Source organism: Syngnathus leptorhynchus, chromosome 13 (genome assembly GCF_054491065.1).
Source record: "Syngnathus leptorhynchus isolate UIUO chromosome 13, UIUO_Slep, whole genome shotgun sequence".
Taxonomy (NCBI): domain Eukaryota; kingdom Metazoa; phylum Chordata; class Actinopteri; order Syngnathiformes; family Syngnathidae; genus Syngnathus; species Syngnathus leptorhynchus.
In genome coordinates, this window is record NC_141207.1 from 5954490 (window position 1) to 5981741 (window position 27252).

The 27252-nt window shown below is 46.1% G+C and overlaps 1 protein-coding gene across 1 annotated transcript; it reads right to left on the reverse strand.

The window, feature by feature from the left end:
- Window positions 1-5772: 5772 nt before the first annotated feature.
- midn (midnolin) lies at window positions 5773-25765 on the reverse strand. The gene is made up of 8 exons (XM_085927970.1): window positions 25323-25765; window positions 23722-23953; window positions 22158-22245; window positions 21990-22052; window positions 14298-14831; window positions 13979-14102; window positions 13567-13890; window positions 5773-9318 (listed from the first exon to the last, which is right to left on the reverse strand). The coding sequence occupies exons 1-8, from the start codon at window positions 25393-25395 to the stop codon at window positions 9056-9058; spliced, it is 1701 nt and encodes a 566-aa protein (XP_085784096.1). The 5' UTR covers window positions 25396-25765; the 3' UTR covers window positions 5773-9055.
- Window positions 25766-27252: the final 1487 nt, after the last annotated feature.

Here is a 27252-nt window from a genome sequence, read left to right on the forward strand (position 1 = left end):
GTGTCGCTTACACGGGAGGCTCGGCGCACTGCCGGCCCACCGAGGTGGGGGCCGTATTTATTTGAGGGCGTCTAATTGACACGCCGAGATCGATGGTGCAAAAGAAAGCTTTCTAACAGATCCCCCACCCCACCCGCCACGACTGCCTCATGCTGGGGGGCTCCTTGCCCTATCAGTCACAACTGTACCAGTGAGCTGTAAAACACTCATCCATCCCCACACACACACATACAGATGGAGACCGACACACACATTCTGGGAAACGGACACCAGAACGACCTCCACAGCGGCAGGCGATCGAACGCACAAAATTCCTTATTGATCATCACCCCTCACTGTTTAGAGGGGAGGGGGGGAGGCAGAGCTGCATAGCAGGAATCTAGCTTCATCGATATTATACTATGGCCATTCTGCAAAATTTCCCCCTGTCAAAAACTTGACATTTTTTGGGTAGGACACACAAAAGTGATCCATTAAATATTGACATAAGATTCCTTCCTATGTATGTGGACCACTTTCCATTGTGTATTTTTTTTTAATCCAAGCCTAATGTGAACTTGAGGCAATTTTTTTTCTGGTGGCTTTAAAAAAAAAAAAGAGAAATAAAATCATTCACATTTTCATGTTTTGATTTTTGTGTTGAAAATGGAAAGAATGTTACATTAATTAAAAAAAAAAAAAAGCTTGAAAAAAAAATCAATTTCCCTAACACAAAGTTGCTGGACAAGTGTAACTGAGGACAAAAAAATATCTAACCTACAAATGCTCATAATAGATCAGTGCATTTATTTTTTCATTTTTTATTTTTTTTTAATATTTGGTGTGGCCCTCAGAGTACTTCTAATGAAGTGGCACCTGTCCCTTTGCTGTATGGGGATGATGGGGGGGATGATGATGGGGACGACATGATTACAGGGCTGAAAGCGCACGAGGACAGATGTTTGTCTTTGGCTGGAGCCCCGCCATGGCATTCATTTGCATAGATTTGCATAGAGGCACACGCCTCCCCCCAAACCCCCTCCCTCCCTCCCGCACGTGTCTTATTTACAATAATCCCCCCCGCATACACACTTGACACACACTGGGGGTCACTCTACCCCATCACCCCGCAATGTAAATAGGATTGTTGTCTGTGGAATTAGCTTCAACACAACCCTTTTATATAATTTTGCACAAAGCAGAGATGGGCAGCATATTGAGGCTCCAAAAAGAATAAATAAATAAATAAATAACCATCAAACACAGAGTGGAAGCAGTGCAGGCAAGAGAAAAACAATAATTTGAATTTAGGTTCAATGAACCCAGCATGCATGTTTTTGGAATTGGGGGGGAATTAAGATTTAAACCCAGAACTTTCAAGCAATGAAGCAAACACACTTACCAGTCGATGAGAGTGCTGCCATAATGAGTTGGCTTGGTTTTTCAAATCCCGAAGAACATAGATGCCTAATTCTAACACTACCCCTAATTAGAAATCTTTGCATTGATGCAGTCTTTTTAATGAGGCAGACTGATGAGCCAAACCATGAGGGACTCCTCCTCCTGGACACTGGTAATTTGTTTTAAAGAAAAAAAAAAATGGAGGAAGAAAGACTCTCCGGTTGGCACAAAGATGGTGGATGTAAATGAATCAGCTGCATTCAATTGCTGCCACTCAACTGAGATAATTGCAGGGACGCGTTAAACGCTTCGGCCCTGCGGGCATCCCAGAAGCCGCTGTCTTGCATTTGAGCCATGACCTAAATATGTGACAGCGTGATATTTGGGTTTAGTGGCGACCCCCATTGTTGGACTCTCATAGTCCCCCCCCGCCACCCAACAAAATCCTAACTTCATCAAATTGGTTCGGTCCATACTTTTGTCCATTGAGTGTCATAATAACACAAGGAACCTTAGAAGGCAGCTACAAGTGCCTAATTAGGTCAGAAGATCTTAAATCATACACACACGCATCCCTAAGCTGTACGAGTTCCAGATACGTGCAGCGACCATATTGCTAATTTGGCATTAAAGCAATTAGCATTTGCATATTCATCAGTCACACTTCTTAGGAATACCCTGTGATTTTCCTAATGCTGTCACTTGCGCTTTGTCTTCTATAGTGCTTGCTGAACATATGGGGATTTTCCACCACAATGATTTTATTGAAAGGACAATGCAAGCAGATTTATTTTTTTTTTTTTCTTATGTCCCTTGTCATTTTTTTGTGCGCATCCACAAAGCATTGTGTGCAACGCAGCTGCCGCCTTTGAGTCAGTGCTACTAGAAGTGACGTCAAGAGCGCCCAGCAAGGCGCATTTCTCACTGCTTTGGGTTTCACTTTGTTACCATGGCAGCAGTTGCCACTTCCTGCCAGACTGGGTCTTCCTGTGCTCATTCATTATTATTTTTTTTTTTTGTAACATGCTTACTCCAGACGGCTGTTTACTGTTTATTTGCCATATATGGTACTCCCCCTTATCTACAGCATGTGGCATGCTCTCAAATGAAGCATTGAAAAGTGTAACCATTTGCATACAATTATCACTGAATACAGTTGAATGAGATGGTAAAGGCTGACTGGGTGACACACAAAAGCAGGACAAGTTTGGGGGGGGGGGTCTCATTACTGGCTCTTATTTTCAATTGCACTGTGGGCTTCAGACCCAGCAGGAAGCCATTCCATGTCCTTGAGCATGTTAATGTGACATCAATTGACTGAAGATGAAAAACTGGAGATGAAGTGGTGGAGTTTCAGATATTTCGAACAAAACTTGATGGAAAACAAAGAACTTTTCATTCAATGTCTGGTAGTTACCATGGTAGCAGTGTCTAGTTTACTAAACAAGTGTGCCTGTTTCAAAGTGTGCCACACCTGATTGTGTAAAAGATAACAAAACATAGATATCCTAACCTAGCACTAATGTCACTCTTCCTGTCTGACATTGATCATTTGAAATAGCTTGCATACTGGTCCATGCAGGGATTGAACCCATGACCTTGACATTATTAGCAACTGAGCTAACCAGTAAGGCTAGTAGACTCAAACTCACAATTGTGGTGTGATTAGCACATCTAAAATTTGAGATTTTGACTACACACCCATATCAACCGCCCACAAATATTCAAGTGTACTGTTAAACTCCTGAGATCAGCCGGAGGTAAATCCATCAAGTTCCTTATTAATATTAAAAGATGTACACAGTGAAGTCCTTGGCATCCACGCAACAGCTGCATCAACCACCTTTCTCTGGGTTTCATCTGTGAGCACGTGTTTAAATGAACTCAATGAACAAAGGCAACACGAACATTTGGCTGTGATAAAAGCTCCATCTGCAGTGGAAACTTTTTTTTTTGCAGACTTTTTTTTCAGAGGGTTTGTGTTTGCATGGTCAGCAGGGTCCTTGTTGTCTTTTGTCTAGTTTTTGTTTGTGCGAGGAACAGAGTGGCTCTCTGTTTTCAGACATTACCTGGTGGATATTTATGCAGCTGTGAGAAGAACCTTTGATATCTTTCTCAGAAACACACACTAGACCAGAAATGGCACACACACATGTGCACACACAAACACGTATAGACATGCATGTCACAGTTGAAGCTGTTCAGCTGTCCAACGGCATCGGTTTGTGCGTTCGCGGACGACCTCGTAGCTTGACCCGGCGACATGGCCCAGAGGTCATGGTTAAAATAAACCCTGCTAACTGTGTAAACAGGATGTGTACACCCGGCCGCCCAGACATATGGCGCTCCCTAATCAAACAATCTAAGCCTGGGTGAAGGCATGGAAATCTGTCGAGGTTATATAGCGCTCTTATAGGAACGAAAGTTTAATTCAAATGTTTGATTTTACAAAGAGCATTGTGTCCATTTGATTCATAACAAGCCGCAAGTCCAAGTTCCTATCTTGCGTTCATCCCTCAACAGGGATATCTCAGTCAATTTCTTCTCCCAACAGGAAATAGCCGCTTTAATTGTGTGGGTTTAAGATCCTGTCAGCCACCAGCTTCTAGGAAGATGCAAAGAAAGTTTCAACTGATAAAAAGAAAATCCTGTTTGATAGTAGATCTCACAGGATGTCTGTCCACGGAACTTTAAAACTGCAATTAGGCCCACCGTTATCCTCAAGTTGGACTTTATTAACTGATTTACCAGGCTATTTACCCTAAATGAGCTGCGAATAAAGCTGATCATTATTTTTATTTTAGTATTTAGTCTTGGTTTATTCCACTCAAATCAAAATGCTACGTTCAGCCACACATCAAGTTTAAAATGTGACTATTGTTTTTATTGTACCACAAAAACATGGTGTGACTGTCAAGGCAGAAGCAAATTGCTATTAAAAAAAAAATAAAAAAAAAAGGAAATGTGTGACAAATAACAGCGTGAGGATATTTGGAAAGTCTGGCAATAATCAGTCGACCTTATTTTCCGTGACTTTCAACATATGCGAGCTTCCTGTTAAACAACATCGATATTTGAAGGCAATTAAAAAATACTGATAGGTAGGCGTAGTGTTTTGCTGTCAGCGAACAGATATACAAACTGTCAGCGCAAATTGCAGCGCAGTCGTCGGCGTGCGTGACTGCTGTTGACGTCAAAAATAAAATAGCAATGGGGGGGCAACACATGTTAACAGCAGCGTGACAGGTAGGCTGACTTGCCTTTGCTTTGCCCAAGTCTCATTATGACAAGCAAGCACAACAACGATACCCTGAGCGAGCTGCTCTTGCGTGCTCGTATCTACGCGTGTGTATATTTGCGTGCGTGTGGGTGGGCGTGTGTTTTAAATTCAGCAGCCTGTCTTATCTAAGATCACACCGAGAACCCCCCCCCCCTCCCTCCTCCCTCCCATCCCACCCCCGCCAAACTCTTCGGAGCTTCTCTGCATCCAGCACGGAACCGCCAGCTTTCAGTTCGTGGTGGAAACTAAGCCTCCCTATCTCTCTCTCTCTCTCTTTTTTTTTTCTTTTTTAAGCGTTAGTGTGCATCGCTCGCCCGTGTCTGTCAATGAAGACCGGGTTTGAGTGCGGAGGCCGAGAGTGACAGTGAGAAAGAGGCAGCTACTTCTCAGAAGAGGCCTCTTGACAGTTGCAGTTTGACTGGAAGTCAGGAGGTTTGCAGAGACTTCAACAAAAAAAAACAAAAAAAAGCCACATGATTAGAAAAATTTAGCTATGGGAAAATCACAAATGTCAAAACACAGAATGGAAATATCTGAAAATCTAATGTGCTACAATAATAATAATTGTAAAAAAAAAAAAAGTCTTTTGGAAGTGTATTGTTTTCAGCACAATATTTCTAATTAAAAAAAAAAATCAAGATTTTCCTCCTAAGCCCTATTCGTGAATCATTTTTTGTACTCCAGTGATAACAAGACGCCAAGAACAAAGACCGAACAACGAGCGAATGTTTCCACAACCGCCGCGCTGTAAAAACAGCTTTCATGTGAAGGTTTAGTTGAAAAGCTCAAGTCAGTCAGTCCTTGGCTTTTGAGGCCTCGTCCTTTCATGTTCAAGCCGCCTTCAAATCTCGCTGAGTTGAGCTCGCTCTTCGCGACCTTCGCACTAAGAAAAGTCAGCTGGCAGCGCCGACTCGGAAATACTATTAACCGCCTGCACGTGTGAGGCTTCGACATATTTGGATTCACTTTTGTGGAGAAATGCATGTCTTGTGTTCTTTATTGTGAGGTCATGTACAGTACTAAATATATTTGTAAGTTTATTTATTTTATCGGGGGGGTAATAATGCACTACATTTACTCCATTACAGTAACATTACATTTACAGAGCAGTTTTAATGCAACAACATACTAATGTACTTTTACTTGAGCATTAATGTTAGCTAGCTACAGCTAGATTGCACTCACTGCTTTTAATTAGCGATCAAGAATCGCTTGCCCCCCCGCAAAAGCAAATGTGGTATGCTCCAGTCATTAAATGTAATAAGAGTAATATATGTAATCAATCCAATACTTCCCTATTTGATACGATCACATTACTTGAACAAATAGATTCCCCCGTGAAATGTTAGAGCGAATAACAGCTTTCACTCAATGTTATCGAATGCAAATATAACAAACGCGTAGACACAAGCTTGTGTTGTCATTTTGGCTTTTTTTTTTTTATTTATTACCTAAAAAAAGAAAATGTTCTATCACAAGTCACACTGAAATGTATTGCTTAAGAAAAAAAAATATATTCATATATATTTTAATTTTTTCTTTTTTTTTTTTTGAGAAACGTGGTTTGTTTCCATTATATTTCCACCCAAAAAAAAAAATCCAGACATGAGCAAGAGCTGCTGCCTTGTTTTCCCCCCACTTAAAAAATGCACAAAGAAATACGTAATTCACAGTTACCATTTTGGTTTCATAAATTAATACAGTCACACATGTGCTACACTGGTCTAGAGCTAGAACATTGTAAATTGTATTTTTTGAATCTGGTTCAATTTCAATCGTTGGCTACAAGTAAGAACAGGCAACTGAAACTGCCGCAATCAGGAATTTCATTAACGTCATTTTTTTTTTTTTTGTATCCCTCTGTAATGCTCTATCATCATTTGTCGTCTTTTTCAATTTCACACAGAAGTGAGGCACACACAGAGTATAGTTCATACATATACAAAAGGAAAATAAATAGAATTTGACCGGGAGGGGAGGTGGGTGAGGGGACGGGTGGATAAACTGTCCTTTTGGTAATGTTGGATCCAAAGGAGAAAGGGAAGTGCATGTGATCCTTACAGGACCTTTCTGGCTCTTTTGTGCCAAGTCATAAGCGTAGGAACAGTTTCAAATTTAGCCTCTTTTGTTTTCAGGGACGTGAGGCCGGTCGGGGATAACGAAACGAAAACCAATTTTCATCGACACTGCAAGGGGCAACATTTTAAGGCACAGAAGCCTTGACATAATAGAGACTCCACCTGCTAGAAAACACATAACAAAAAGCTCCGTGGCCTCTTTCACACAGATCCTGCAAAATGACCCGGCATTTATCCGCCGTTGCCTTTTTACACGGAGCCCTGCCAAGGCAATCAACCACCTTACACACTGATCAGGTACGATTTCAGGAGTCAGGAATTTTTTTTTTTACATGCAGTAGAAAATGGGTTATATAAAGACGTGGGAAAATGACGCTTTGGAAACGGAAATTTTGCTTAATTGACTTTGTCTCCACATTCCATGTTGGTGATGATAATACACAAAATACCAATTTTTACATGCAGTGTAAAACGGGCTACGCTAACGCCGTTACTACTTTTGGGAGCTTCTGACACTACATCCAAAAGTGGAAAATTCCGGGTCCGACTTTTTATCCCCATTCCAAGTCATTTACAAAAAAAAAAACACGCTGAATGAAGGCGGACAAATGTGGGCTTTTACAGGCAGTGCAAAAGTGGTGCCTTGATGACATAGCGATAAAGTTGGGAAAAAAAAATAGAAACATTCCCGTCCCATTGTCCCCAATTTCTTAGTGAAAGGTAAGGCCACTTAACAAAAAGATGAGGTCCCCCCCCCCTCCCACCCCGCACACACACACACAAAATGGTAATCTCTCACTGCAATCTTTTGGGAGTGCAATCGTGGCGGGGCGCTCGATAATTCAAAGTTCCTCGAGTCTCCGCGAGTGCGTCCGTATGTGATCCTCGGTGTTCCGGCGTGAAAAGGGAGCTTCAAATGTTGGGGGGGCTCCAACTTCATTGTCATATAACAGGAATGTTCAGTGGGGGGGGGGGGACTTAACTTCATCTGTTCTGATTTGTTGGTAATACTTTCACAGGATGTCTTTTTTTTTTCTCCCCCATCTCCCCCAAACACACACGAGTAAAAATGACAAAAAACGTGAACAAAAGCAGCGGTTTCTTTTTTTTTTCCCCCAGAAATTCATGCATGTGAACCTCCACCTCTGCTCTTCTTTTTCCATTTCATCGTCACGCCATCCACATGCAAAGAAAACTCTGCCTGACACTTATTTTTTTTTTTTTTTGTGTGTAGCAGCAAAACTGTGATATGTTCATGGATGTTCCGGTGGAGGCACTAAGTTAACACATTTATCACATTTTGCCAATAAAAAAAATTGCCAGGATGACTTTAAATGGTTGTGAGGGGTAATTAGTGGAAACTTGGGGGAAGATAACAAATATTGGAGGGGGGGGGGGTAACATACACTCTTAAAGAAAAAAAAAAATCTTTCGCAATGGCCACATTTATGTACACGGTCCACTTGGGTTGCGAGTCATGTGTCATTGGACCGTTATGAAGAACCTTATGAATGAACGACTGAATGGATATTTATTGGTACCCAACCACAAAGCCACAAAGGGCCGCTGCTTTTGGAAAACAGCGAGAGGAATAGAAATAAAAAATAGATTTTTGTTTTACTTATTATTAAATGTCATAATTAGCTTTTTTTTTTTTTTATTTCAGGATTTTAAAATCCCCCAACTAAAGCACTTTCTGTTCGTCCTTTTATCTCTCCGATCGCTGAGGTTGATATCAATACTTCCATATTATTTCTGCACACGAGTTAGAAATCAAGATTCTGTGCAAATCAACGTTTTGAACTGTTCTATGAAAACCTGAATGCTTTGTGAACAATGCTACATCTTCTTTTCTGCTTTATAAAATAGTATGTTTAAAAATCAAACAAACAAAACAAAAACAAGACATTGAACCAGCCTGTAACAGGTCAGAAGCGGACTGCTCGAGTGAGTTTGGAGATCAGTAAAGAATGCCCGTCGCAATATTCCAAAGAGTCTGGCAGCGTTGCCATTTTGGGGAGGGGGGACACACTGAGGCATCTGGTGCTTGTGTCCTATTGGGAAGTCCACTTGGAGCTCTTAGTCAGTGTACAGAGCACGCACGCATGAGAAAGTCCAAAAATACCACCACCACCCACGGAATTCTTCTAAGCTCAAATTCAAGGTTTCTTCTTGAGTCCAAATCCAAGCAGCAGACAAAGTCCTGTTGCTGTGAAGGATGATGGGATTGAAGTCTGTAAGGAGTGGGAAAAGGAGGGGAAGGGGGGTCTTTTCTAGCAATTCCCCCGTAACTTTGCTCTGAGCACGCTTCATCCTCTCAGGCCATGACAAACTCGGACTTCAAGTCGGCCTTGACGTCGGGCTTCCAGACGGAGTCGTCAAAGTCCAGGTCCAGGGAGCCCTCGCTGGACATGCTGCTGTTGCTGTTGCTGCGGCCCGCCTTGCGGTTGGGCAGCCAGTGATAGGGGCCGCGCTGGTCTCGCCGGGCCTTGCGGCGAAGGCGCTTCTGCTGCATCAGTAGCTGCAGACGCTCCACTTTGCAGCGGGTGGCGCGGTTCTCCGTCTGACGGACTCGGTCGCCTGGGAAGGGAAAGGCGGAATTAGCTTGGGAAAGACACAATAAAATAAAATAGTGTGTGTATACATTGTATGGGGGGCTCTGAAGGATGGTGCATGTAACCACAATCTATTCGCCAGCTCCATTAGTAACTGTCTGGGAATTAAAAAATGAAATAACGGGCTGCCATGTCGATAAAGCAAAGCGGGGCGGCCCATGGCCTAACTGCGGCTCCGATCCGCCATCGCATATTTGCACGCATAAACACACACGCGCGGGGCGAAACGCTGCACGCACAACCAGCCACACACACGCACACACACACCCAGCAACAGCCGCAGTAGCTTTTAACGTGGATCGATGGCAAATTAAAAAGACCTATTGATTAAACCTTAGCTCTAGTGCAGCCATCCATCTCGGGCGCGGGACAACGCTATTGGCTTTCAATAGAAAATGCAAGCGAATGGAAATTGTACGCGGTGAGAGAGACGGGGAGATTGGGTTTTTCTTCTAGGTTTTTTTTTTTTTTTCCATTATGGTTTCCTACTTGCGGCTCATTGACCCACATACACCCCCACCATCACCTCCCTCTTCATTTTTCTACCCTGCTCCCCACTTTGCATCTCCAGGGATGCTGCTAGGTGGGCCAGTATGAAGAAGGGCACTGGAGAGGGAGGGGGAGGGGGGGGTTAAGGAATTCCGCCTCCAGAGGCAGAGCGAGGATAGAGGGCGGAGGGTAAAGGATCAGCCGTCGGTGGCAGTTTTCCCAATCGATTACGCTCTCCTTTGCTCTAACTCTGTCGGAATGGCTTGTGGACCCCGCGTGGGCTTCATTTGCCTTACTCCCCCCCCCCCCCGAGCCTTCTTTCTCCGCCTCTATAAATACTAGCCACTGTGAATAGGAAATATTCTGGCATTGGATTCTGGAAATCAGCATGGATGTTAAATCAAGATCTGTAAAAAACAAAGGTAGGGGGGGATCCCCTTGATTCAGACTTTTTTTTCCTTTGCCCTGGTAACTGCACTCTGAGTGAGCCCCCCCACCCAGTTTCCTTTTCATTCTAAAATGCAAAAACAATACAACAAACAAAGAGTATAAAAAGCAGTTTTTCAACGCGCTGCAGGAAGTGGACGGCCTTTGGCTTGGAAAGTGTTTTGGGAATGTGCTTGGAGCGCCACCAATATGAGTGTAAGTATGTGTTGTGTGCAGGCATGTGTGTGTGAGAGAGACCATTCATCAGCGTCACTACCGGAGCCCAGGGCGGCTGGGCCGGACACAGCTGGCCACAGGGATCTCCAGTCTATGTTTATGACAGTAGGGCTATTATTAGGGCTGGCTAAGAGGGACAAACCATACACACAAATACATACACGCGCAAATTGCATACACGCACACACATTCATGATGGCTGCCTGGCTCTAAGCCTGACTGGAGAGCTTTGACGTGAACAACAATAACCTTGGAGGACTCAGAGAGAAGTTGGAAGTGAATGGGAGAGACAAAAACAATTCCATTTCGTCCACTTATGTGCTTTGACAGAAGACCAAAAGCTGGGAGAAAGGGCGGGTGGATTCAAGTAGGAGGAGACAAGAAAAAGCTGATTTACTGTTTTAGAAAAACTCAACTGTTCTTGCTTGGTAGAACAAAAGAGTTGACAGGTTTTGATTTGGTTGACAAGACCAAAGGAAAAAGCTATGTTGATTTGAAATCATGTCAGTCCTTGACCACAAAAGTTGAATCAATGGCAAGCAAAGTTCTTCTTGGTTGCCTTATCGGCTTAAAGCAGTCAAAAAAAAAAACAATCGAAGCAAGGATTGAGGGTTTCTTTAGTTCACTGGAATGACTTTAACTTGACATTCCGACTTGCCAAAGACGCTAGCCACCTGGGAAAAACAATAGTGTTGAGGTAGAAAATGGCAAGATTGGCCAATCAGACGCGCCGCCGATCATAAACGAGGCAGGGGGGGGGGCTGAAATGAGCGTTGTGACAGCGAGTGAAAGGCCGCCGACAGCCCTGCAGGGACACACGCTCTTCAATGACTTTTTCGACTTCATTTGCATTCTCCCTTCTTCTCTCCTTGTCGACAATGAAAGGCCACCCGATGTGCTTGACTGGCTTTTCGCTCGATAGCGCCGCGCTGTACTGCGTCACCGCTCGCTGAGCTGGGCTGAGCCGCTGCCGCACGTGTGAGCAAGGGTCTTAGCGGCGGATAACGGGTGCGGCGGAATCGGTTCAAGCCGCTCGGAGCTTAAACGAGGAGAGGCAAAGATCTACGATTCTTCCTCACCCGCCCTTCTAGTCTGGCTTGCCCCGGGGACGCTAACGTGACCTGACAAATCTAAAGGGGACATGGGGGGGGGAGGGATCCGGAAGGTAGGGGGGGGAGCTTTCAGAGCTCTATTCTGCAGGCCTGTGTTGAACTAAGGCAGCTGCAGTGGGAGAAGGACTAAAAGGCAGCCCTATAATCCCAAAGCCCTCCCTTCCTCTCCTCCACAATGGCTCAGCCTGGTGCCCTGTATGCAGCCCCTGTCCCTGGCCCCTACACAATGGCTTTAGCTGGACAGGGGGGGCCGGAGCGAGGTCCACTCTCCCCAGTAATGGAATTTATCTAACAATCAGCCTGCCAGGCCGTGAGTCCCGAACTAGAAAAAAAAAAAAAAATCTTCAAACTCAGCAACTCCTTTCACCAGTGCTATGAAACCAAGCTTTTAACCAGGCGTTTGAGGCTCGGGCGTGTCAAGCTTTTTTATTTACGCTTGTCTTATCCTCCCCGCACATGAACTTGCAGTGGGAAAGGGTAAAAGCTCTCTGGAGAGACTCCAGCTATGTGACATTTCCAAGAGGTTGTCTTAAGTAGAAGTGCGTACACAACACACTCCGTTAGTCCTGCGGCTGAATGGAGGTAGGCTTCGGTAACGTGACGTTAAGCCGCAACGTTAAGTCTAGTAAATCATCCGTCAGGTGTCTGCAGATAAGACTGACCGAGAGCATTGCTAAGTCAATGACTTCCGTGGGACGCCACGCAGAACAGGATGCCGGTCCAAGGTTCATTGTATCAGTGAGCCACACCGGCTTTGCCTCAGCTGGTTCCCCATTCATATCAGTTCCCAAGAAGTTTCGATGGTGAGCAGGAAGTTGGGGCAAGGCAAAACAAGCTTTTTCTTCTACCCACTCCCCTGGAAGCCACGCTCAATCCCGTGGGCAGTTGGCTGGGCTGACGGACAGGAGTTAACACCCCTTTGATGAATGACGGTTCTTAGTGTTTTGGTTTTAACAACCCCCCTCCAGTGCTGAAGTTCAGAATAAATCTATTTAAAGGTCAAATGAACACAGAGAATGTACAGTATTGATGCACAACACAGGCATGGAAAACGAAGAGGAGGAAGATGGACAGATGGATTTTACAGGCGAGGCTGTTTTTGGACGGTGGGTGGGGGGGGGGGGCGTTGAGTGCAGATGTAGAGACGGGACGAGGGGGGCGGGGGTATTGAGGGAAAGGTCTTTCCTAAGTTAGGAAAATAAGCCTGTGTTATTCCAACTGTTCACTGGACACTTGTGAGGACACTGGAGTTGATATAGGGGGACGCTGGACTGACTGTACATTCCCACTCAGTCAGCTGCTAAAACTATTCAGCTCGCACAAAAGCAAACATTCAACACCACCGAGCGCATCTCAGGACCGACTTCACCCAACTCCGTTTCCCCCCCTGACAGGAGATAAGGAGGCCGCCCAAGACAATGCTGTTTTCTCTTAGTGTAACCTTACAACACCGATTCAATGTTATCTGCGCTGGACATCTGGCTGACACTCGGAATCTGGTGGCTCCGACCGGAAAGGTGCTTTTAAGAGAGTGTCATTTGAACTCCAGCACCTGCACCACCCTTCGGGCATGTGCGGTGTTCAGTCCGTACGAGTTAAGACCTGCACACACCCTTGTCGTCTTAAAGCGGTTGAAGCCTAATCTACTCTAAACATAGCTTTGCCCGGGGCTGGAAGGGGTAAAGCTATCTCCTTGGCGAGGGAAATACAAGGTGATGCCTGACTGTAAAAGTCTAGAGAGGCACGTATCACATCTTGGGAAAAAGCGTCTTTGACTTTAGCACCCTCTTAGGGTTGTGCAATTTCACTTTTTTTTGGCATGTTATCAAATTAGCTGTTGATCAAGAGAATGATCAAGTGTAAGCCAAGGTATCAGCAGGAAGCATCTGTGTCGTGAATGAATGCGGCGCCCTTTTGTGTGTCTGCGATTTCACGTGCAAGTTACTCACCAGGAGGCTTGCACATGCGGATCTGACTCTGGCACTGCACCAGCGGATGAAGGGTCGGCGGAGGGTTGCTAGGGTTGACGGCGGGCACCGAGGTAGCTTTGGCTGAGAGTCCCGTGGCGCCGACCACCGGGGGCGAGGGAGGCGGCGACGGGGACGGCGAACCGGGCGTGCCGCACTGGGTTTGGTAGCGGAGTTGGGTGAGAGACGGCGGCATGCCCTGGTAGTGGCGCGTGGCGCTCAGGAGGTCGTTGAGAATCTGAAGGATGGTACCTATATCTCGCCGGGGGCGCCCGTTGCTGTCTTGGCAGTTGGGGTGCAAAGTGCCTGAGAAGAGAGGAAGCAGAGTATTGCAGCAATACACTCCAGACGAGAGTGTGCATGTTTATTGCTCGGAGCGATCGATAAATCTCACCTGAAAAGGTCCCTGAAAAGACTCCAGGAGCGTGGTTCACAAAGCTCTCAATGATGGCGCCGGGTTTACGGGAGCGCGCCGAGGAACTCGTGCCACTACTGGGGCTGTTGGTGCTGCAGCTGGCCTGAAACGGAAAAATGGGGGTCATGATGTTGCAGTTACAAACCAGATCCTGTATTTCTGGAACCAGGGACAGAAGTTTTAGTTTGTCCTTTTGCTCAGGTAACTTGAAAATACATTTTCATGCCAGCTATATTACTGACAAGCAACCATTTTGAGATATTTTCATTTTGTGTATGGTAAGATATTTCAAGCTTACCTCAGGGCACAAAACGGGGGCTACGGGGCTGGCCGGGTTGTGGCTGGCTTGGCCCGAGGAAGGCTGGTGGTAGTGGTGGTGGTCCCGCAGATGATGGGGAGGAGAGCGGAACAGACTCCCGGGGACATGCGACGACGTGCGAGGGGAGCGGGAAGGAGGGGGAGGAGGGGTGGCCGGGCCGCAGTGAGGAACCGACGATGGGGACTGGTGGTACATGGGGGGCAGGGACTGGTGGTGTGTGGAGGGAAGAGGGAGGGTTGAGGTGCTTGTGGAAGAGGATGCGGAGGGGCCCGGTTGAGGCAAGTGGGGGTTGTGTGGATGATGAGGGAGTGGGGAGTGCGCTTGAGGGATACAAGGTTGTCCTGCGGGTTGGCCCATCGCGCCATCTGAGTTGCCCCGGGTGATAAGGTGCCTGTGCTGGATCTGCGGACCTCCCGACTGCTGTGCTGCCAGCTGGAGCTGGACGAACATCATGTGATCACCCACGCGGAGGGCCAGCGTGAGGGGGGAGCGGCCAGACAGGAAATCGCTGACCTGTAGATGGAAAAAAAAAAAAAAAAAAAAGATTCTCAATAAGGACAGAGAATTGTTGCAATCCCAAAAAAGCGAGACGCTCCCCTGCACGTTTGACTTCCTCTTCTGTCAATGAACAGTGGACGGCCGTTGAAGCACAAACAACAGAGCTTTGAGCTCCCACTCTCATTGAGACACAGACGCACCACATTCGGCCAATCCTGCGATCAATCACCATTCTGTAACACTGGGCTATTTACATGGGCTGGATGAGGCCGGCCGACTGTTGGAAAACACACAAACAGAGCCCACTCTCACTCGCCTCCAACTGCCCTTGGGCTCGCTCTTAGTCAGCAGTGTCATTCAGCGTGAGGACAAAAGCCACCCTTCTCTCTGGCTTAGGGCCTGAAAAATCAGTCCTACGTCCAGGAAATACACCCCGCCCGCCCGTAGGAACAGAATGGACAATTGTCTGTGGCGGATCTGGAAGGGATGCCCATTTTTGGAGCACTCACAACAGAGGCTAAAATGGACGTGTGTGTGTGGAGAGGGGGATTTACTGACCCATCAGTGGCCCGGATGGACACAAGAATTCCACAGTGGACTTGTCACAACTTGGCTAAAGGATTCGCATTCGACAACAAGAGTTTTGTTTTCTTGGCCTTTGCGTGCATGTGACTTTGCTGCATGGTTGCTGAAACTGCGTGTCAATGTGAATTTGGGCTTTATTGTGAGAGTCAAAAAAAAAAAAAAAAACAGTCGCACGTGAATTGTGATGTTTCGAAATCAAAGTCTTTCTTACCAGGTTTCTGTTCTCTTTGTTTGATTGCGCATGAAAAGCAACGGCGGATAAATGTTACAGCTCTGACCTATGCGTGAAAAAAAAAAAAGAGCAGGTGTCACTCTGTCAAGACTTTTGGCCGTGCTCCTGAGATGTTGCCTGGTGGTTAACCCTGTGAATCAGCAGGCTCTGCCCTCAATCACTCCTCTCTCTTCAGAGCTGCTTATTTATTTCTCTATCGACCGTCGCCTCCCTATATTGCCACGGTGACCTTTGCACACTGGTATCGACATGGGTGTGTGGCAATAACAAAAAAAAAAAAAAAACAGGCGAAAGGACAAAGATGAGCTCACGGCCGTGTTTCAACATTAAGTAAAAAAGGACGGTGATTACAATCAGCATACAAGGAAGGCTTTGGGATAAACAAACTCAGCACTTTTGGGGAGTGTAAACGACGCCTATCAGGGTCTTGTTGATACAGTCCACACCCACCGCCATTACACCGTTGTGGAAAGACGACAAAAGCAGCAGGCCTGAGGCGGGGTGTGAAAGCAGGGTTGGGAGGGGCATAATAGATTGGAAGTTGACTGGCAGCTGTCAAGAATGTGAGTATTGCTAGTCCAAAACACACAACCCTGGGGGTGGGGCGTCAAAATTGCTGTTTGGTTAGAAGAAGGTTGGGAGATGGGGTGGAACCTGCGTGAGAAGTCTTTCACCTCATGTCATCAACGCTGGCTCCACCCTTGCCTGTTTGGACGGGACTTACCGGTAGATTTATAGAACAAATGCTCGGTTAGATAAGAGAGCTGATTACTAGTTTGCCTTACAGCATCATATTTTGTTGATGCGCGTCTTGTTTTTGTTGTCACTGTTGACCGAAAGTCAATTCGGTGTCTCGTATTTGTTTTTCCGAGCTAAAAACGTCTGACTCAACAAAGGGTCTACGATCGGAGTCGCTCGGGCCGCCTCGACCTTTTCGTTAGACAAAACAAATCAAAAGGCCGAAATCAGCAGAGCGCGCAAATAACGGAGCGCTTTTCGACGGCTGTAATTTTTTTGCCAAATGATACAAAAAGCAGAGCCAAAGTAAATCTTCAGGTGTGCAATTCAGACTGACGCGCGCGAGAAGCAGCTCGAGGATCCGGGGGGTGCTGCCGAGCGGAACGCTTGAAATAGGGCCCCCCGTTTCCTGAGGGAGGGGAGCCGTACGGGGGGTTGCGGAGGATGATACAGCACAGTCTGCTTGCCAGCGGCCACATTGGCGAGAGCGCTCGTGTAGCAACAAGCCTCTTCCAGACGGACAGACTGTGAGAGGGAAACAAGGGGTGGGGGGGGTCTGTTAAGTGTGCGGTTGGGGGGGGGGGGGGTTTCGAGTGCTGTCGAGCTGGCGATTGAATGATTCCCGGTGGTTTCAGCTATAGCAGCTCAGCTCCAGTCCAAACATGCCTGTCTTGTTCTCAGGAGAGAGCCGATGTGGCTGGCTACCATTGACGTCAGTACAAACACCAGATAGAGCCTTTCTGGAACATCACAGGCAAACAAAAGAGGGGCTTCTAGGCATGTCTGAAACCCTCCTCCTCCTCCTCCGTGCAACCTTTATCCACCCCACCCCACCGCTGCTCATCGTAGCACACTTGAATTCCAAAGCTTTACAAAAGCAACTTCTGTGCTGGTTTGTTATGAGAGACACAAGAAGAGCAGAGAGGAGAGGCCTCACTTGAAGCTAGCCCTCGTATTGTTTCGTTTAACACGCAAAAGAGAAAAGTGAGGTGTGTCTTTGCCTGACGACACACTGGCGAGGTGGTGTTAATGAAGAAGCCTTTTTTTTTTTTTTTTTTTTAAATACCATCGTGTTGTCAGATTCGGGTGCTGGTATTTGGTTTAGTGGGAGGCGGCGGTTGACATGTAGGGATGGAAGAGCATGGTGAGGGGCAGCGAGAGGAGGAGGAGGGGTTGGGAGAAGATGGTGAGAGAAGGGGGGAGGCGGGCGATGGGGGCAGGGTGTCAGGGAGTATTGGTGCTGGTGGTGGGTGATGAAATATTCAGTGAGGATGTGCCTCTGGCTCCTTCCCTCTTTTTTCCTCTCGACATCTCTAGCTGACAGTTTTATTTATTGGGGTCCCTGTGGTTCAAGGAACTCATTTGCAATCGTTCTTCCTTCGCGCACTAAGCGAAGTGCGGCGGTGGCGATAAGGGAGGAGGGAGGGAAGGAGGGAGGGGAAAGAAGATGCCTAGCTGACATTCATGAACAACTGATCAGCTTTGTGCTGGAGAAAAGAGGATAGAGGCTTGGCAGGGGGGGGGAGCGGGATCGGAGGCTGCAGAGAAGGGGAGGGAGGGGGCTCTCCTGCAGGCGTATTCGGCTTCCGATGAAGCTGAGCACCTGTCCAAGTCGTTTTTATTAACCCGAATATCGACTGAGGTGCAACGCTATTGTCGGTCTTTGTGCGGACAACGTACCAGCTAAAGATGCAATAACGAAAAGGAGACAGGCAGGGCGGGGTGGGGAATCAATGACTTGCATCATGCCCTAAATCCTGAAAGCAGCCAGGGGGGTGGGGGGGGGGGGGGCTCTTCAAAGACCCCATTAGGAAGACCTGCATGAGTAATACGGCCCGATATGAAACAAGAGATGGGCAGGAAATAGCATTCATAACGATGAAATTAAGTTCCCACTAAAGCCACTCCTTGTGGTCACGGATCAAGCCGAGCAGAAACTAGAGCGGCCTCAATGTGAAAAGTGGAGCTCATGGCTTGGCACTGGATGAAAAAATGAAGAAGACTCTAAGAACGGATACATGTACTGGAAGGATGACAACATTTGGTAAAACATTTATGTGGACTTCGAAAAATGGGAGTGGAAATAATAAGAGTGTTGCGCGAGGTCAAAACAGTTTTGACTGACATTCTCACGCATTCCTAAACCGAAAAACTCAACCCACATTTACTGGTCCAATTTGAAATCCATTTCCAAATGCGTCTGTCACGGAATGATCGTGAACCCAGAGAAAACATTTTTTTTTTTTTTTGTAAATAACTTGACCTCATTAGACTCGGTAATGGTCGTCACGTCTCCCTCCGCCCACTCGGCAGCTCTATCGGTCACGACGGCCACTACTTGAATCACAAAGGCGTCGCCGGCGGAATACCGAAACAATGGCGGTCACGACGCGTATAGAGAAATTGTTCTTACCGCCGTGGGCCCGAGCGAATTAATAGAGGCGGACATTAAAAATGGATGCCGGCCGATGCACAATGAACGACATCCCCCCCTGCAAACACACCTTGACCATGCCCATCCTCCCCTTTCTACCCGCTGTGCATTAATAAAATCACAAAAGGGGGGATTATACAGATGCAAAAAGAGGCCGTGTGATCATCTTATTAGCGCCATTACCAAAGCCGCCATTTACAGGTGCCGCGCCGTTATTGTCTTTTATCTCAAATTTTAATTCGGAATTAGCATTCGAAAAGAAAAAATAAGCCCTTTGAAAAAACAAAACAAAACAGGCTTTGTTTTTAAATGGTGGCGGGGAGGCCATGCTTGACCAATACATTGAGTCATTCTTCAGGTTCCTGGCCCGCCTACATCCTAAATCCAATTTGAATGATTTCCAGTGGCGTCAATGCAGCTGATGAACTATTATTCAGATAAGGTGCATGACTGTAAAGGGAAACATAATTGAGCCATATTGACAACATTCTATTGTGGCAGATCCCACATATTGTGCAACTCAATGACTGTCCAATCCGCCCTTTCGTGGGAGGGAAAGGAAATGGAACGAGGTGGACGCGACCCCAAATGGTGCCTCTTCAGAGTTTTGCATCACTCGGCATTGAGTGTGAGTTGTCGCTCCCTGTGGAGGAGGAAGTATGCAAGGTTGGGGGGGGGGGGGGGCAGCTACGTAACCGACCAATGGCGAAACACGGCCTCCTCCCAAAGCAATATGTTAGCATTCAAGGGGAAATTTGTCAATTTGTCAATGCCTTGAAGGGCTTGTCAGTTGGTTAGGTTCCATGTTTTAAGATGTGAACAAAGAGGTGGCTGCATGCAGGGGGGGAAGGGCAACGGGCAGGGGGGGGGGGTGTTAAGGGGTGAGGCCTGCTTGGGTTTTATTCCGACATCAATGTGCATCAATGAGCAAATAGTCCCTCGTGTGCCGAGAAGGGACATATAATCCTCCTCTTTCCGTCAAACGCCAAGATCAATAGTCTGAGAGAGAACGTGGCTGCCGACAAATGCCTAAAATTTGCGAAAGCGCCGCTTTCAGCGCTCGTCTTTCATTTTCCTAAGAGACACGTCCTCACTTTCTGAACAGGAGCGGAAATCCTCTTAAAAAAAAATATATCCTCTGCGAGCCGTACGTATGTAAGACATATACACACTTGACGAAAGCATACAAGGTTGATGAGAGTCGCCCCGGCTAGGCCTAGCGTCGCTGCGCTTTGATGGGCTGTCACTAGGCGGGAGCTTAACGCCACTTAGATGTCATGCAGAGAGTCTGGAGTGAGGTGGCAGAGCAGGAATTAAAGGCGGTCAGGATTGTCCTTGTCATCACGGTCAAACCCGAGCGGAGAGCGCATTTAATTGATAGCTGCTTGGGAGCGTCCCGACTCATTTCCATTTCTGCGGTCGGCCTGTTTTCGCCCTGAACAAATGCGGCTTTACTCCAAAACACGGGCAAATGCGAGGGTTCATAGGTTAGCGGCTCACAGCTGCACCCCAAATCTCGTCTCCCCGAGGCTATTTTTGGGTGAACGATGGTATCAGTTATCGTGTCAGACACTTTCAAGAGCTAAGTGCATTGATTGATTTTTGATAGCCCCGGCATTAAAGGGAGTGAGGGAGGGGGGGGGGGGGGGGGGTCGAATGAGAGAAAGCTTTGGTGTTTCTATTTTCCCAATCAAATCCCACCGCAATCCATACCGTGCCGCTTCATGAATTATAAAGCAGAATCAATTTCTTTGGAGAAAAACACACTAAAGAAGCCAAATGGCTTTATTGTAACCTTTTAACCCGCCACACTGCGCTGTTGTTTTCGCAATTAGGATGAGCACAGCGAGAAATTCCAGAGAAAGGCACACGCGGAGTGACTAATACGCGTTGAAGCGGCCACCCTGGGAATAAAAACAAGGATGACAAATATTCAAAGTTGATGCATCAATTGGCAGTAAAGATAAGCTCCACAGCGCCGTAAAGTGCGAGCAGCCATCCGTTGTCACACACCTACACACATGAAGTCATTTGCTACTTCTCCGCTACGAGTTCACACGCTCAGCACGGCCAACAAAAGTTCACATCGGGGAGCAAAGTCAAGCCAAACAGCGCTCTGACGTCTTTTCGCTTTATTTGCAACGGGCGCAGATCCGTTTTTTTGAAAAGGCAAAACCTTAGCTTTTTGCAATTTCACTCATAAATTGCTAAATTTGCATGGCCATCTACTCCGGTTTCATAATCGTCATTGACGCGTCCGCACGCATCTCGCACTTATGCAACTCTGCAAAAGGAAGTCGCTTCGCATCTCACGCCGTCGGCTGTGTGCGCGTTTTAGCCTCAGCTGTCGCCATCCATCTCCGAGGTTGAGTCATACCCTGACGCGGCCTAAAAAGGCGTACGGGCTTTTCGGCGGAACTTGGAGGTTTTACATCGGTGGGGTGTGTTGCGCCCCTCACCGCCGCCGCACAACTTGCTTTCAGGAAGCTGGCGTCTACCCGACGGTCCAGCAGTTTACGAGCCCGAGCGCACTTGCTGGAAACTTGCTTGTGTGCATGTGAGTGTTACATGAAAGCATCGGCAGCAGCTTCCACATATAAACCGCAGATGTTACTAGGATACGGGAGGGTGGCGCTCCCAGTTATATCTTAACGCGTGACGCTCGCCAGGCTTGTTTAAGAGGCGGAGATTAAGACAAGCCAAAGAGGCTTGTGCTTTAAGGTCTCATCCGCTCTCTGTTGCATTGCTTGAGTGACAAAGCTGCCTGTTGTCACAAACACAGACACAATAACTCAAATCATGTTTTCACGCAAGCCTGCTTTCTGGTATAATTGGTGAGGCTCCCCCCCCCTCCCCCATGCAGTTGTTTTGATAAGCCAGTGAGCTCAACCTGACAAAGGAACGAATCAGGTTTGTGGTGATGTAACTACAGGTAGCGTGTCAGCAGATGACATACGCGAGACTGCGTGACTCACGATGTCCTCGTTTATTGTGGAGCCTTGGTAATATGGCATCTGGAGCAAGGTTTCGCAAACTGTGGTCGAGGGGCTTCAAAATGGCCCCGCATGTAAATTTTTAGACGGCTCAGTAAAAGGCGCTAATCATATGCTGTTCGCTACAAAAGGTAAAGCGACCAGGATCAAGTTTACAAAGCCATCAGCTCATAACCAAGCCGACTTCTTACCTGAGTTTCGGTTAAGCTCTCCAAGGCTTGCATTACTGACTGCTCGGGTCTTGACGCTTGAGACTGTGAGGGGGGGGGGGGGTGGAAACAAGACAAATGTTTGATTTATAAAAATAAAATCAATAACACATGTTGAAACGGCGTACGGCTAGGGCAGGCCGGCCTCACCATTAATCCTGCTTCGACGGTCGGTACGAGTGTTAACTTGCTCCCATCGGAGACGCCAAGATCCTGGAGTTTCCCCGAACTTAGTCTGCTGCGGGGTTCAGAGAGGAACGAGATAATTAGACTGTGCTGACAATATCTCTCTTCGCACAAACAAGCGTAGCCGCGTCCGCGGGGGGTGCGCCGACTTCAAAACCAGTTTGGAAAAAGAGCCGAGGGTGAAGGGAAATATTGATCCAGCTGTCATATTTCAATTGCAAGTATAGCGAGGCTCTGACAATTGCTCGCAGTGGATATTTTTGCCGGCGTTTGAGGTTGTTTGTTACACTGAGCAGTGCGATTTATAAACTAGACGGTTCCTTCCCCAAATATAAAAGAACAAATAAGCCTGCTTGATGGTCAATGAAATAACTTACAACGCTGCCGTGTGACATGACGCAATACACGTGACTGATAGGATGACGCTTGCGATGGGCAGCTGAGTGAAAAGCCAGCTTGACCCAAATCTCACCCTGTGCTGCTGAACAAAGACCCCGGCACCCACTTGCGAGCTGGTCTACAGTTACAAGGGCAGGAGGGGATTTAAAAAAAAAAAAAAAAGTGGGGGGGGTACATTTTAAAGGATGATGTGATTACAATGGGCAAGGTTGGCTATAGGCTGGAAAAACAATACGTACTGTTTGCATCTTGGAAAGCCTCCTCCTCCATGGTTACTTTTTGCAAAACACCACCTGCGCTTTTGTTAAACCCCGCTTAACCTGGCCTTCATTCATTCATTTAGCCGCTTGCTAATACTGCAGCGTTATGGTTTCGCTTCACTTCGATTGAAAAAAAAAAAAAAAAGCCATCGAGGCGGCGCCCAACCTACCGAGCTACTGCGACGGACACACGTAAGGGCATGACTCACCCTTGACATGTAACTTTATAAGATCGGACTTGTGAAAGGTTCCTGACATTGACTGTATATGAGTCATATGAGTATATGAGACGCACGAACATTATCAATTGATTCCGGGCTCTCTGTTTAGAAGATGGGAGGGATCAATCAATGCGTCGTCCCGTCAATATCATCTCAAGTGACCGACGCGTCCCCTGTGTGTAATTGTGACACGTAACGCTCAGTTTTGATAGAATAAATTTAGGACTGCAGCGCAATGTACCGAGTCCTCCGAAAACTCATCTCGTGGGTCTTTCAAATAACACAGATATTGACTGACAAGTGCGAGACAAGTGTCAGGCTGAACTATGTCACAATTTGGGAAGTTTCGGCACAAATCTATACTATTTGTCAGTCCACGTGTAGGTTTTACTTTAAAAAAATGATTAAGTGTTGAAAACGCCTTTCTCTTGCTGTAGAGCCTTTTTCCATTTAAGTTTCAGACCTCAGATGGCCAAAGTAAAAAATACAATGGAATGATGAAATACATATTGAATGTAGTTGGGCTTTTAATATAATTGCAGTTCAGGCCCACGAGCTGTATGTTTCGCACCACTGCTGCCGATAGTTAATTAGATCAAACTGGATTTTTCCTGCTCAATGATGTATCAGTCTAAATACTGGACTCACGTTTCTTTGTGCAGCAGGGCGAGCCTCTCTTTGGGTACTTTGAGCCGCTGGGACAGCCTCCTTTTCAGCCCGTCCACGGTCTCCTCCTGGGGCAGCGAAAGCTCGAAGCGGGTGCCGGTGGTGGAGTGGATGTGCAGGTTCATGGAGGGCTCGGCGGGGGCGGCCTCGCAGGACGAAGAAGCCCCGCGGCTGGTGCAGCTCCGGGCGCTGGGATGCTGGTCCATCCGATAACCTGTGGGGTCGCGGGGTGGTGGAAGATGATCAGTGAGGGATGATGGAATCGACGAGGGAGAATAAGATGAGGAGGAGGACGAGGAGAAAGCCGATCCGTGGCTTTAGTGTTCCCGCGGCCCTATGCTACATAGATGGGTGAATGAATAAAACAAAAAAGGCAGACTGGTCCACGTATATTCCGCTCAGTTTTACAAGTACGCGTTCAGCTTCGGCACACGGCGACGAGACGGGCTTAAACTCGTACCCACGCAAGCTCCCGTGGAACATGAGTGACAATGAACGTCTTGCACACAAAAAGTATCCCAAAGATCCAGCCAGCGTCGGCTCTCAAGCCAAACCCCCTGCACGGCGAACCAATCGTGAGAAAGCTCACCCGGGGCGAGCCAATAGGGGGCGAGGTGTACACCCACGTGGAGGGAGAGCGAGTTAAAATCCATTCATAATAAATGACAGCATAGAAGAAGCGAATGTGGAGCACAAAGCTCTAATTTCACCACATTTTGGCCATTATAAATGTTTTTTTAAAACGCATTTTCACCATATCATGTAATCTCATGCAGGTGGATACTGTTTACCCTATAAATTTAAATCAGCTTTTTTTGCATAAATGGGTGCAGCTCTGTTTACACAATAATTTTCCTCTCCCTGCATAGCGCATGTATGAGCACTGTCAAGTTGGCAACACTAAAATAGAATTGAATATTCCTATAAAGAATTTTAATGAGAGTAAGTTCATTTATTTGAATACATAAAAATACTAGATATTTACGTGATTATCCTCAAATTTTATATCATAGATATAATTGCAATATTTACATTATACCTGTTTATAGCTGTTTTTCAGGGTAAGAAGTTAGCCTTCTTGCACGTTAAAAGATCTCCATCGCCCCCAAGTGGCCACAGAGGAGTTACAAACCAATACCAGTAGGTTACTCACTTTTCTTTCGTAACGGCATAAAATTGGTACAAAATGGCTTATTACTCAAATTATGAATAGAAACCATTTATATTTATAATTTTTATATTTATAATAAACAAAATAGTATAATAATGTGCTTTGCTGTGGTCACTACCACAGCATGAAAATCAATAATGTGCAAGTTACCGTTTTAATTAACACTAGCCGCCCACTAATTATATATTTTCTTTTACTGTAACAGCCTGACATTCACTACTCGATCGATACGAGCCGTGTGGTGAAGTTAATAACGTCCAACACAATTTACATGGCACTCCCTTGACAACATGCTTTATTATCGATCCTTCATTACCGGTCAATACGACAAGCCACCGGCTTCTGTAATATTTAGGACGGAACAGCGAAGGAATGTGATGTACTCATTATTAAAAAGGTGAAAAGTACTTACCGATGACCGTGGCAAGAACCGCGAAGCTTCGCGTGGAAGTCAAAGGTCCAATTTGTTCCCCCAGCTTTGGCATGTAAGGTACGAACCGAACAGGTCAGCAGCGAATTCCCAATAAGGAATGTGATGGAAATGAATTATCCACAAGGTGGTCGAAGACGTTTGAGCACGTTGCTCCTGAAGCTATCCAGTCAACAGTGCCGCTCTCTCGGTGTGAAGAACGTCCGTTCGTTGGTGAGTCGCCTCTTAAAGAGACTCTTCTCGGATGTGATGTCACCAATATGATTTTTTTTTTTTTTTTAAAGGTGGACTCGTCCTCCAAAGGTCACCGTCGCGACGTTCTATTTCGGTAAGAATGTTCCGAGGCAATGACGAAATAATAAAAACAAATAGTTTATCGTGTTACTTCATGACTGACTTACGCAAACGTTGAAAATGATACTTGAGAATCACATGGTTGTTTTCGTACGACCTTAAGAGCATTCAAATAAATAAATGCCGGTTGTGTCGGTGGGCTGTGACGTCAGCAAGGCAGGTAACTAACCACGCCTCCTAGATACAAGGTACATTTGTAAACAAACTCGTCATATCCAGGAACTCGATTTGTAGTGCCTGGAAGCGATACTTAAGTAAAAGTGCAAGTTTCTTAAGAGACAACAAATTAAAATTTGTTCTTTGAATAGTTAAATTAAAGTATGAAATACTAATACGTATTAAAAGTATTTTATATATATGATCATCATTTTATTTAGTCAAAAAACAATTTATTCAGGTTTTATTTTGCACTAACATGGGAGTATGGAAGTAAAAGTGAGCATTTTACTTGGCAGAAATATAAAATACATGTACATGAAAAATTACTGACATACAGAATGTATACATATGTGCAAGAACAAATAGGATTCAACCGTAAACAAGCCTGCAGCCTGCATTTCTAATCCATTACGTCATACACAAATAACATGAGTTTAATATTGACTTTACAATTTAGCTAAGCCGAGAAACAAATTATAACGAGAGTCGATGCCATAATCTCAGAACTGTGAGGCATAAGCACTAACCGCTATCTCACTAAATGAGTACTCCACGAATTCTCAAGATTGCTGGCGTCTCAAGATGAATTTAATCTGACAGAGACTCGATGCCTTCCGAGCATTGAATGTACTGACTGAAATGCCTATGGCGTCAGATACCATGATAATGATCGTGATGCGATTCAGGAGAGCGCTCTACTCTGTATCCAACAAGCAGCACTGAATATTTGATCACAAACAGAGCGGGGAGGAGACGAGTACAGCCCCAAGTGAATGATCACGCTGTCTGAGAACTGAATCATCCTGCTTTGTGTCTGTGAGTGAGAGCGGCGGAGAAGTGTCTACCAAAAAAAAAAAAAAAAACCACAGGCGTTATCTTGGACTCCACGTGCAAACAAACACAAGATAAGCCTTTGCTTATAGCCCACACGGCTCCCTCTGTCACTTTATCTGTCGTCATCTCTTTTATTCTCGCTCGCACATTGCTGACTCAACAAACATATATATAACAAAGTGAAAGATGTTTTACCCCCCCCCCCCCCCCTCCCCCATTCCTTCAAACTTTCAAAAGTTAAGGTGATGTATGTGTCACTTTGGAATTCCTCTTTTAGCCATGCAGAATGACCTGACCTCATTTGCCAGAATTCGACATCACGTTTGAGCTGACGATGCGGCAAGTGTGTGACACGATCTTCGTCAGCTTCTTTCACTGATCAGAAGTCTCGCCAAATGACTGCTTTGGAGTTTTAACACTCTTTGGCTAGATTTGCAGTGCAGGTTCAACGTGATGTGCTACTTTAGCGACACTATATCACTTAAATGTTCTCGCCGGCCTAATGACATTTAAATGGATTCAATCCAAGTCTACTCTCGTCAGTTCATTTATTTTAATTGACCTC